The sequence below is a fragment of the Pongo abelii genome, chromosome 3, assembly GCF_028885655.2.
Source record: "Pongo abelii isolate AG06213 chromosome 3, NHGRI_mPonAbe1-v2.0_pri, whole genome shotgun sequence".
NCBI lineage: Eukaryota > Metazoa > Chordata > Mammalia > Primates > Hominidae > Pongo > Pongo abelii.
Genome location: NC_071988.2, coordinates 180,757,266 through 180,769,920, shown reverse-complemented (window position 1 = coordinate 180,769,920; position 12,655 = coordinate 180,757,266). Strand labels below are relative to the sequence as shown.

At 40.5% G+C, this 12,655-nt stretch overlaps 1 protein-coding gene across 3 annotated transcripts in view; it reads right to left on the bottom strand.

The window, feature by feature from the left end:
- FNIP2 (folliculin interacting protein 2) overlaps positions 1-11,729 on the bottom strand; it is a 137,838-nt gene extending 126,109 nt beyond the window's left edge. The window contains exon 1 of one of the 3 annotated variants that reach the window (XM_002815254.6): positions 11,377-11,729. In XM_002815254.6, the coding sequence (XP_002815300.2) occupies positions 11,377-11,483 (107 nt within the window). In that variant the 5' untranslated portion in view covers positions 11,484-11,729. The remainder of the gene's footprint in view (positions 1-11,376) is intronic. The other 2 variants (XM_009240411.4, XM_063723702.1) reach the window with 2 other exon arrangements.
- Between the last annotated feature and the right edge of the window lie 926 nt (positions 11,730-12,655).

The window sequence follows — 12,655 nt, the reverse complement described above, 5'->3', positions numbered from 1 at the left end:
TCATATATTAATAAAGAGCTGACTGACTTCAGTTTTAATTCCTAGGGTCACTAGTTAACCACTCAATTTCAGGCAAGCCTCAAGTGTTCATCCATAAATTATGGTAAATTTATAATCTATACATTGGCTAATAAAAATATCTATCATCAAAGGATAACTATGAGATATGTGTGAAATGATTTAAGTAAAAAGCTCTTGGTATAGGGGCTAGCAAATGGTAAAGAATACTATTATTTTTTAAATGTTAGAATGGGCTCCCTTAAAATTCTTGAGAAATAGCTATTCTAAAACCATTCTAAAAGATTTCAGGGAAGTCATTTACGTACATATTCTACAATTATGTCTTCACTAATTAACAAGGTTTACAACATCTTTATAATCATAAATAAATGGCTATTTGTATTATAATAGAATTTTATATTTTTCTTTTTTTTTTCTGAGACAGGGTTTCCCTCTGTCACCCAGGCTAGAGTACAGTGGTGCGATCATGGCTCACTAAAGCCTCAACCTCCTGGGTTCAAGCGATTCCACCACCTCAGACCCACAAGTAGCTATAACCACAGGCATGTGCCTAGCTAATTTTTTTTTTATTTTTTGTTTTGTAGAGATGGGGTCTCCTTTTGTTGCCAGGCTGGTCTCAAACTCCTGGACTCAAGAGATCCTTCCACCTCAGTCTCCCAAAGTACTGGGATTACAAACATGAGCCACCGTGCCTGGCCTCTAATTTTTACTTTTTGCCCATACATTTTATAGGATATTTATGGTCAGGCAAGGTGGCTTATGCTTGTAATCCCAGCACTTTGGGAGGCTCAGGGTGGGGTAATCACTTGAGCCCTGCAGTTCAAGACTACGCTGGGCAACACAGTGAGACCACCCCTCCGCTCCCATCTCTACAAAAAAAAAAAAAAAAAAAAAGGTGGGTATGGTGGTGCATGCCTGTCTGTGGTCCTAGCTACTTGGAAGGCTGAGGTGGGAGGGTCACTCAAGCCTGGGAGGTCGAGGCTGCAGTGAACTGTGATTGTACCACTGCATTCCAGCCTGGGCGACAGAGTGAGACTCTATCTCAAAAAAAAAAAAAAAAAACCACCACCAACAAAGGATATTTACCCACAATCTCATCACCGCATAATGTCAACTGTTCTTTATTATTTTTCTGTTTTTCTTTCTAGTTCTTGGTCATACATTTGCATATTTTACTAATATATTCATCTTGTAGATACCAACTGGTGCTGGTTGTTTTCATTTAACATAAACATTTTATATTAACACTGTCTTCATAATCATTTAACTATTATATTACTACCCTACAAAGCTGACATAACAATTTAGATACTTTCCTGCTGTTGGACAATTGTTAAGATCCTTTTATTTAACATTATAATGATAATATATAAAGAACATCTTTGTGCAAACATTTGTTTTTTAAGCATTTTCATGCACAAAAGTTTTTTCTCTTAAGTTACTGAGTCAAAAAAGTATGAGCATTTTTAAGTCTGGAAAGCACAGCCAAATTGAGCTGTAAAAGAGTCTAACAATCTGCACACATGTTGAACTAGACAAATGATCAACAACTACCAAGAATGAGCTAGGGTCCAAGTTTCCCCACCACCCTACCACTGTTATTTCTTCAGGGTACTTTAAATCATCTTCACTAAACAGCCGCTATCATATGCTGTTAGTAGGCGTATAAACAGGTGCAACCTCTCTGGAGTGCAGTTTGGCAGAAATTCTATCCTGGGTTCTTATCCTGGAAATATAGTTGAGCTTATGCATAAGAATCTTTCAACCAGGAAGTTCACCATTTCTAACAATAAAGCCTGAAAGCAAATACTCCATCAGTAGAGGACTGGTTAAAATTACAGTAGTCCCCTCTTATCCACAGGCGATACCTTTCAAGACTTCCAGTGGATGCCTGAAACAGTGCTTAATGCCAAACCCTGTATATACTATGTTTCTTCCCATACATACCTATGATAAAGTTTAATTTATAAATTAGGCACAATAAGAGATTAACAACAATAACTAATAATAAAATAGAACAATTATAATATACTATAATCATAGTTACGTGAATGTGATCTCTTTCTCAGGAAATATCTCATCATACTATAGTCACCCTCCTTCTCCTTGTGATGATGTGAGATGACAAATGCCTACACGATAAGAGAAAGTGACAGTGGAGATTCCATTGTGCTACTCAGAATGCTGTGCAATTCAAAACTTAGGAATTGTTTATTTCTGGAATCTTCTTTCTTCTTTTTTAAATGGTACTGCTCCTTGCAGAGCAGAGCTAACTCACAGGCAGTGCACCCAGAGTTGCTCCACTTCTTGAGTTTTTGACTTAATATTGTCAGACTGAGGTTGACAGCAAAAAGTGAAACCTCAGATAAGGGAAGACTATTGTAGTGTGCTTGGCTGCACATGCAAATTACCCAAGGAGAGTTTCATAAAGACAAACATAAAGCCCCAGCCCAGATCTATTAAATCAAGATCTCTGAGAAGTAGTCTGAACATTTAAAGCTCTCTAGGTGACTTTAGTGTCTGACCAGACTTGAGAACTACTGGGTTAAGTGTTATACATGAATTTATTCAAAGGAATACAAAGCAACTTTTAGCAAAATGATGGACAGTGTAGGCAGCAACTACCATTTTGTCTGAGGGAAAGAATTTTTTTTCTTGTATTTGCATAGAGTATTTCTAAAAGGATACGAAAGAAACTGGTAGAGCAATGGTAGCCTTTGGGAAGGGGGATTGGGGTGTGAAGAGGCTTACATTTCAACATATTTTACATGAACTTTTAACCAGATATGTTTGAAAAAATCTTAAAATAAAATCATAATTTCATGGATAAGCAATTTCTCAGGTACACATGGCACTAAGCAATATATGGCAATCCCACTGTGGGGCCAGTTACCAGCATCCACAGGGTCTTCCGTGGAGCCTGCACACTCAGCACCAAGTGGCTAACAGGGGTCCATCTCTGCCCCCTGGGCAGGGCAGGGCCAGTAGTTCCAGCCGCCTCCTTCTGCCCTAGCAACTAACTTACTCAATGTACCATTCTAAAGCAAACAGTCATTGCCTGATATGCTTGGAGAAAATGTTTACTCATGGCTCACCTCCTCACACAGGGTAGGCCACCATTAATGATATGTTAGTCTGGCACATTCTTTTTAAAGAACATGTCAGATTCGCAAATCCATTTCTAAATTAGTTTCTCAAATGGAAGAATCATACATGGAAAGCAGAGATGATTCCATCTTTTTTCTAAAGTGCTTACTTCATTTAACATGCAAATATAGTCTTCGCAGGGTTCAGAATATCAATATTGTTTTCACAATTAAGTGTACTATTATCTTAAATTTGAGAGAACCAATTTGCTCATTTCATTCCATAATGTATTTCAGTTTTACCAGCCACACAAGAATTCAAATGAATCTAAAAAGTATATAGAGAAGAGTTCTACATCATCAACCCACAGCTAACAATTTCATAGCTTCATAAATATTTAAATCGTTTTTCAGTAGGTCATTTCTGACAGCTGTGGGATTTCATAACTGGATCTCTGATATATTACTTAGGCAAGTGTCTTCTTAAAGGTTTTTTTAGGGAGGTGGGGGTGCAGGTCAATCAACTGTTAGAGCACTTTTACCCTACCATTTTGATACCAGAAAAATAATTCACTAATATTGACAAAAAGGAGGAAATTTCTTTGAGTCATCTGTAACAAGATTCATTTTCTAAAATGTCATAACGCATGCTAGAAACATCAAGAAATATTTCAAGAGATCAGATTTTGGAATACTAGAGACTCTTTAAGGATTATCAGTGTTCAAAACTCTTGAATTCATTCATTCATTCAACAGGTATTTATTAAACGCCAACTTCCTGCCAAGCACTGCATTAAAAGCAGAGACACAATGGCAAGGCTAGGATTTAGAGGAACTCTCACAGCCATGCTGTAACTATCACATGTATGTTTTCTTGTTTCATTTACAGTTATTTCAAATGTATGCTTTAAAAGACTTTGTGGCATTGAATTTAAAAGGTATTTTTGTTACTATTTTTAATCATATTTTATAAAAGAACTTGAGTAAATGAGGATAGCTAATGAAGAAATGAATGATAATATACTTTTCCCCCATAACCCCAAAGGTTTTGACTATAAGACAAAAAAAGAAAATGTCCAATTTTCCAGGCATATCAGAGAGAGAGTTGGCAGTCTGAAGTATTTATAAGGTGTTAAAGCCAGAATCAATTGGACTGGTGAATTTGCTGCTGCTTCCTAACACATCCTAAATCAACACCTGTTTCATCTCTTGAGGAATGTGCAGGTTAACGTCTAACTTGTCTTCAACTTGTGAAGAAAGAGTTGCCATGACAACATGCAACTATCCTTACTGGGAATCAGGCTGAGGTCCCCACCAGATATGTAGGTTCTTAATTAGCCCCCTCAGCTTTTGGGGGATGAATTTCTGCTGCCTCAGTGTTCATTCTCACTTAGATATCCTGCATGAATTGGTTGTCATTTTCAATTAGACATCAGTACATAACCAAACACCAATCATTTATTTAAAGATATATATCAAATATAGAAATCTCTTATTTATGATTAAAAAGTCTTAGATGTGGTAATAAAATCATCTTCATAAACCAATATATAAATCTCTTGTAGCACTATCATGGACACAAATTCTAAAGTATAATCTACAAATTAAACAAGTTTACAGGGACAAATAACTAGAAAAATAATTCCTAGAAATGAAGGCACACAGTTCAGGAGAGAGAAATATGATAATCGGGGATCCAAACTCATGCTAATACTAAAATCTTATATAACAGAAAGAGTACTCTGCTATACAACATTTATCCACAACATTATAGTATTAATGGCTACATTTTATTGCACTTAATATATTGTATTATTCTGGCACAAACAGAAAGTGCAATAAGGAAAAAAAAATATGTAGCATGATGCATGAGAAGGCACATTGTCCTTTTCAGAAGTCCATTATAAAGGCAGCTGGACAGATTCTGGCTGAACACAAGTGGGGTGCCAGCCCATCTCCTTCCATCCCCATCCCACCCTCCCATTCAAGCACTGGTTACAAAAGTGTCTGTGTGGCCATGAGAAGTGAGTCATGGATGTTCCATTTACAGATGGGGTGGGGTTGAGGGAAATCACTGTTACATGCCCAGTTAGCTGGAAAAGTCATCCTGTTTTTCCTTTTTTTACATAATAATCATTTTTCACAAATCTGAGATAAAGAATGCTTGGTAAGTAGGAACTCACCAAATATTTCAGCACTCTTACATCCAAAGGAAAGACTTACTTTTACAGCCAAGTATATGATCTCATAGTCCAGGCCTAACAATTCACACTAAGCAAGGGGCTTGTACAATCAGTACAAAACATTTGTTCCTTTTCACCCACACCAAGAAAAACAGTGGCTGGAGAAATAAAGCACATTACCAGTTCCCAAATCAGATTCACCCACCAGGAGTTCACGCTGGCAGCCAAAGTATTTCATGACGGCAAGGACAATCTTTTACAGCTTCCTTTTCCAAGGAAACACAATGGCAAAGGAGCTTCCTTAGGGTGACCTTACAGGCAAACCACGAGAAACACAACCTAAAGCAACAACAAAAACCAATGCTCTTTTTGGAGCTGTATACTCCATGCATTAAAAGACCACATGCCTCTGTCCATCTCTTAGTACCACCTACTAAATCAAATAATAATGCATAATATGACAAATTCACATTTCAGGACTTAAAATTATAACTACATGTTTTAGCTTTTAAAACATCTAATCCAGGCCTCTTAATTCACATTCCCTCAAAATCCAAAGGACTGTGTCAGTCTTTTCTAAACATATTTCAAATAAAGCTTGAGCTGCACGCAGCTCCTAAACTGTACTCTGAGCCCCCAGGAAGACTACACTGGGCTCTGAAGCTCAGGTAAAGTAGCGACCCTGTCAAACTAGTAAACATTTTGCACACACATATCTCCTATCATTATTGACACTGCGAATTAACTTGGCCTCTGAGGTTTATAATGAGTTTAGGTTTTAAATACATTAAACTTCATAACAAATGTATTACTTTTAATAATAGGAGCTAACAGTTATTTTGATGAAGAAGAAAGATTCTATGAAGAAATTTATTTAAATCAGGTTTCTCCATAAACATTATCCTTACTCTATTCCCTCATGGTGTAGAATACGCTAAATGCTATTTAAGTTATTTTAAATAGTTAAATAATCTAATAGTTAAATAATCTAGAACACTTAGGTTTAAAATAATCCAAATCACAAAAGTAACACAAATTCATTAGAGCAAAATCCAAAAATACCAACAAGAATAAAACACAAAAAATTAAAATTTTCACCTACCTCTTGGCAACCACTGTTATAATATGTTGGTGTAGAGTGCTGCTGGCCTATTCTGCACATGCATAATCGCTCCTATTTTTAAATGTTTTCCACATAAATGTATAACTTGCTTTTACTTTTTAAAATTTATATAAATTTATGGGGTATAAGTGTAATTTTGTTACATGCATAGATTGCACAGTGGTGAAGTCAGGCTATTAGAGTTGCTTTTACTTCTTCTATTGAGAACATTTTTCTTTTGTTTTGTGTGTCTGTGTATAAAATTATGATTCGGCTGCTATAGAATGTCATCCATTGTGTGACTATATCATTTTGCTTAACCAATTTCCTTTTTTGGCTAAGTGTGATTTTATTCTTGATAATAAAAACTTGCAAATAACTTTGAAAAAACAAACACACCATATTTCTAAGAATCTTTCTGACACCCCATCACCTCCACCAGGTTTGAGTGAGTGCCCGCTGAACATCTTTAAGACCCCTCTGAAAACTTAAGGTCTCTGTTTCATGACTGACTACATCGAGGTTAAAAAACTAAAACGCAAGCGAAAACAGTGCACTTCAGCTCTGTCTCAAGTCTCTCATCTACAGAAAAAAAACAGCCTCTGAAAAATGGTTCAATTTTCGTAAAGCCTCAACAGGAATAATACTGAACTCCATGACCTAAAAAAAGACGCTTGGTAATACTTAAAATCATTTTGTATTGCATGCTATTCTTTTCAAAAGATTTTCAAGCTCATTACCTCCTTACCACAACTTTGTTACACAGGTCTGATGCTGTCACTTTACAAATGACCAAGCTGAGGATCAGAGAAATGGAGTCTTGTTGGGTCTGCCACCAACATGGTACATGAGGCAGGGCTAAACCAATGGCTTCCTCAATCTGTGTTCCAAGTGCTCTTAATAGAACTCACTGCATTCAAAGGAAGGGTTCCCTTCTTCACCTCTGAAAAAAATCTAACCAGTGCATAGTATCTTTCAGGACAAGGAGATATGATGTAAGGAGTGTGCCAATAGATCCAAGGCAGCAAGCAAGAAAAATCTACAGAAAGACTTTCTTTTAGAAAGTAGTCAAAAGAAATCAAAACTGCTATTTATATGTTTTACATCATTGGCATTAAAAATGTTGAGTGTACTAGAACAAAACTGTTTTTTTCCAAAATATTCTCCACCCTACCTCAGAACAAACCTCATTAGAAATACTTGCATCTAGAGACTTATTCGTGGGAGGGGAGAAAGCACTTCTGTGTAATTTCCCTCTGTGTGAGGGAAGAGTAAATCACAATCCTGCCCTTAGTCACTCCAGGCACAAGAACAGCAAGTAAGTTCTTAATTCTGTGCTTACATAAAAATCTACTCTTTATCAGTGTTTATATGTTTGTTATAGTCTCCAATGTGTTGTCTGCTCTTTATTCATCTTAGTGTATAATCTGTTGTCCTTTAGATTGTAAACTCCAGTAGGTGAGACCGTGGGTGTCCTGCCTGGATTTATACAGGTAGAGCACCAAGCCACAAGCACAGAGGCATCAGATGCTATGTGATAAGTGGATTAAATTATACTTATACTAACTCTATAACAGATTAAATTTGTTCTAACAAAACAGTGGGGATTAGCACTTACTAGGCCGTTTGGCCTTAGGTATACTCTTCTCTGGCATTCACACAGCTAGCTAACAAGCAGCTGCAATGCCTTCACTTGTTCTTCATATCCCAGATAATATATATGCTTCCCTACTTCATTTAACTGCTCCAAAATAAAAGAACATCTGACAGCCCAGGGTCTTTTCACCTCCCTGCTAAATACACATTTTAGGGGTTTGAAACTGCTCCATTAATTTACAAAAGACGTGGAGAAAACAACAACAACAAGAAGAACAACCTTAAGATAATGCTTCAAACTTGAACCACACATGTAAGTCACTGGGCATAGCGTGGCTTGAAAACATCCTGGCCTTAAATCCAAGGTAACCAAGAACATAATTCTATTTCTGACTTGAGTCACTGTACACATCATTTTTTTTTTTGGTCCTAATTTATTTTTCTGGTACAAAGCATTATTCAAATGTAAATACCATAATCATATAGCATTCCTGACTACTTCTCCCAAACATGTAAGTTTGGTCAATCGTGATTCCTTTTGTTTTCCTAGCAACCTGTTTCCTGAAAGCTATGAAAAGGGCTTTCTGTCAAGATCCTAAAGGAAATACTCCAGAAGAAATCTTGACTATGATGATCCTGTTTTTAGATGAAATGCCAGGAAGCATCAAGTCCTGAAAATGACCTGTGAGATAAACTAGTTACATTGGACAACAGATTTCCTCTCTAATCAAGTGTGTAAAAACTGGAGGAATGAGAACAGTCATAAGCCCAGCGAAGGGACTAGGAAGTGCACAAGAGTAAAAAGACTAACAACGAGGGCAAAACAATTCTGAGAAGAGAAGTTTAAAATAACCAGTGAAAGTCCATCATGGAAAGAGAAGATATACGAACTCTAAAACAAACAAACAAAAAGTTGGATCTTGGATTCTCCCCCACATACACTAAAACTGCCCCAAAAGTCTACCTGAATTCTTAGTGAATTTTCAATCTCCAGATAAACAAGTTACATACTGTACTTAAATGCACTAAAGAATACAAATTCATGTTAAGAATACTTGATTTTTAATCTAAGGGTTTTACCTTCATTTCTAAAACTCTATTTAACTACAAGGTAGTTCCCAAGGGCAGCTAATGCCCTGCAATAAGGCACCTTGTTCCCCCCAAAGTACATACCAACTCCTATTTGGCAAAATCTGGATAAAATGAACCACAGGTTCACAATTTTTTAGGTAGAGAGAAAAATTTTCCTGGAAGCTTTTCCCAGGCCAACTACACAGCATCTTAGAATTAAGCCAGGTGAAAAGAGCAAAAGGAAAGACTTGCACGGGGTCTCCTTTGTCAGTCTGGTGAGCACAGGATGGTCTGTTCCCATCTTCCAGCATCCTTGCTCACATCTGCTACTTTACTTTCTTTTCCATGGTGACCTCTATCAGGGACACTACTGAAGGGGGCCCTCATCAAGTAGGATGTTCAACTGGGATCCCCAAATTCTCCAAAAATATCGATCTCAAACACTTGTAGAAAATCCTAATGAGGTCAAAAAAAAAAAAAAAAAAGACCGTACTTGGCACGATTTTCTATTCTTCATTATACACAAATGAGAAGTCAGACTACTACTGAAAATGTTCCCATGAAGTGGGAATCCATTTCCCTAATATGGCCCAAAACCCTAAATATAGCCACAATTTTTTTTTTGTTCAAATACACTCAGTTAAACCTGTGGATAGAGGAAATGGTGGTGGGCAACTAGGCAAGGAGCACAGAAAACAATGACAATGTAACCGCCACTATCTCCTCCTGCATTCAAAAGGCTTTAAATGTCCTTGGCAAGAGCCGCCAAAGTACAGACACCTGTAACATGCCCCTTCCGCTCCAGGCTTTGTACCCTTGATGGAGTCTGGGTTACAGGGAGGGAAGGGACGAAATTACACACCTTGGGTCCGAAGTAATTCTACCATCCGGAGAAGGTACATGGCATCACTAGTACTCAGCCTAACAAAAGGCATAGAATTCCCACTCAAATTATAAGGCTTGTTAGCCTAAAGAAAACATGAGAATTTAACTTGGGGAGTTTAAGGTCCTCACAATATGCCTTCCATACGCGCGCGCGCGCGCACATACACACGTTTAATTTTCACATGACCACAGTGAGATACTGTTTTAAATGATGGAATTCAAGAAAAGCAAAATCTAGAACATAAAACTTAATCCAGAATTTATTTCAAAGTTTCACTTGAAACTTTTAAAAGGTTTATTATACTGGGTCTAGATCTGTTTAACAGTGAACTGTTTTTGCAAGACATTTTGGCCAAAAAGCACCTAGCATAGTGTCAGAATTGGGAGTTGGTGCTCAATTTTAAAATGTGCTCAAAAATTGTTAAATAAAGATAAATGAACCTCTCAACATACGTGTGCTCAAAGGCAATATAGGACATTTTAAGGCTTCTTTTAAAAGTTAGCCCTTGAAATCAGAATAGCATAGGGATTTTAAACACTGGAATTTGTGGTCAAACTGCTAGGGTCAAAACACAGGCACTGACAGCTGGATTTTGGGCAAGCCAGGCCTAAGTTATCTGTGACTTTAAGTTTCCTCACCTGTAAAATGGGAATTATAATAGCACCTACCTCACCGCATTGTCAGAAAAGTAAACGACAGAAATCAACATAAAGCATTTTAGGTCGTAACCGCTCCATAAATGCTATCAATATTCAAAGGTATGTGTTCGAGAGATCAAATCTATTAAATATACACATCAGCTTTGATCAATTGAAATCTCGGAAATTTCATAATTGCATCTCACTCCCCCTTTCCACACATCATGCGGCATCAACCTTCCAAATGATGTGGAAATTACATACTTTCATTCATCCGTTTGAGAGCTTGTCATATATGGCAAGAAAGAAGAAAGATGCCTTTTTCGTGACTGTTGCTCCTTCAGAACTTCAAAACACTGTCACGTACACAATAGGTTGGAGCTGCCCTCAAAATGACAGCTCACAGCTTTGCTGGGCCCTCAGAGGCGCCCAAGCGGCTCTGCCCGGAAGGGGTTCACCCCAATAACCGGAGAATCTCCGGTCGCCACAGCCAAGCACAGCGCACGCCCGGGAACCCCAAGGAACACAAGATAACTCTGAAATGGGGAAGGACCCTGAGTTGTGGAGAAAGAGCGGGACGAAGGGTCACGGAGGGTCCGGAGCCACACTCGGATCAGGCGCGTCCACGCTGACAAGCCCGGGACCAGGTGCCGGCGATGGGCAGCGCCGTCCTGGACGGCCCCTTCCCTTTCCCCTACCCGGCCCCTTCCCTTTCCCCTACCCGTCCCCTCCCCGGCGAGCACCGAAGCCAACTCGGGTCCCGCGCCAGAGTCGCCCCCCGGCGCCCCCTCACCTAAAGGCGGGTCCTTCCTTAGGAGCCCTGCCCTGGGCAGACGCCGCCGCGGAGCTGCCGCTGCTGCCCCTTTTGTTGAAGAGCTTCTGGAGCAGGGTCGGGGCCATGATGCCGCCACCGCAGCTCCGGCCGTGGTGCTCGGGGGGCCGGCGGCTCAGCGCGCAGCCGGGGGCGGCGGCCGCGGTGGCGGGGCCATCGCGGCGGCGCGGCCGCCCAGCCTTGCGGGAGCGCGGGGCCGCTGCGGCTGAGTAACTCTGCTCGGCGCCGGAGCCGCCGGCTGCCGGTCATATGACTGAGCCGGCCCGCCGCCGCCTCGCGCGCTGACAGTTATCTCCTGCGGGAGGAGCCCGCAGCCCCACGGCGGCGGCGGCGGCGCGGGAGGAGCGCGGCGGCCCCGGCGGCGGCCATTGGCCCGGCGGCCGCCCGCCCCGGGCTCACGTAACCCCGGCGGGAGGCGGGAGGTGGGAGGTGCGGCCAGGAGCGGGCGGGCGGCCCAGTACTCCGGGCACGCGGGGGACGCGGACGGGGGCAGGCGCGGCACTTAAAGGGGCCCGGGGGGCGAGGGCGGCCGCCGGGGCGCAGCGCCGCGAGTGGCGTGGGGTTCCCACGGAGCCTGGGTTCTTTCGCACAGCGAGCATGCAGCTAGGCCGATCTTTGTTCTTTAGAGACAAAGCCCCTGAACTTGGGTCCTCGCTTTGTTCAGGTACAAGAGCCCGTTCACAGAAGGCGTATGCTAGGGGAGAGGGGTTGGTACGTGCGGTGGCCGCTTCGGTGGGCTGTGATTTGAATCACATAGCACCCAAGGTTTTGTCAGGTTTCCTCCATATCCAGATTCGATTCCTCCAGGCTTTCACAAAATTTAAAACTGTTTATCCAAATCATTTGTTCTGTTTGGCGTCTTGGGCCAGCATACCATGGTTATATAAGAAGTTGCATTTGAAATATTAAGCCCCCCCTTTAAAACACACACACACACGGAACTCACTACATAGATTTAGAAACTTAAGATATTTTATAACAAGGGATTGTTTTTCCTAATACATATTTAACAATCAATCAAGGTATATCAGCAGCAGATATTTGGTTTGAGGAAGGGAGGAGTTCATGTATTTGAGTCCACTTTCCTGCCCTGTCCCACCCCAGTCCCCTTTGGAATTTAATCCTTGGTGATGCAGGGCTCTAAACAGCCAGTGTAGGACACGTTACCAGACTCAAAGCAACTTCTTAACCTGTGTTTTAGAGCGTTGGGCTTCACGAATTTTTCTGATGATGGGAAATA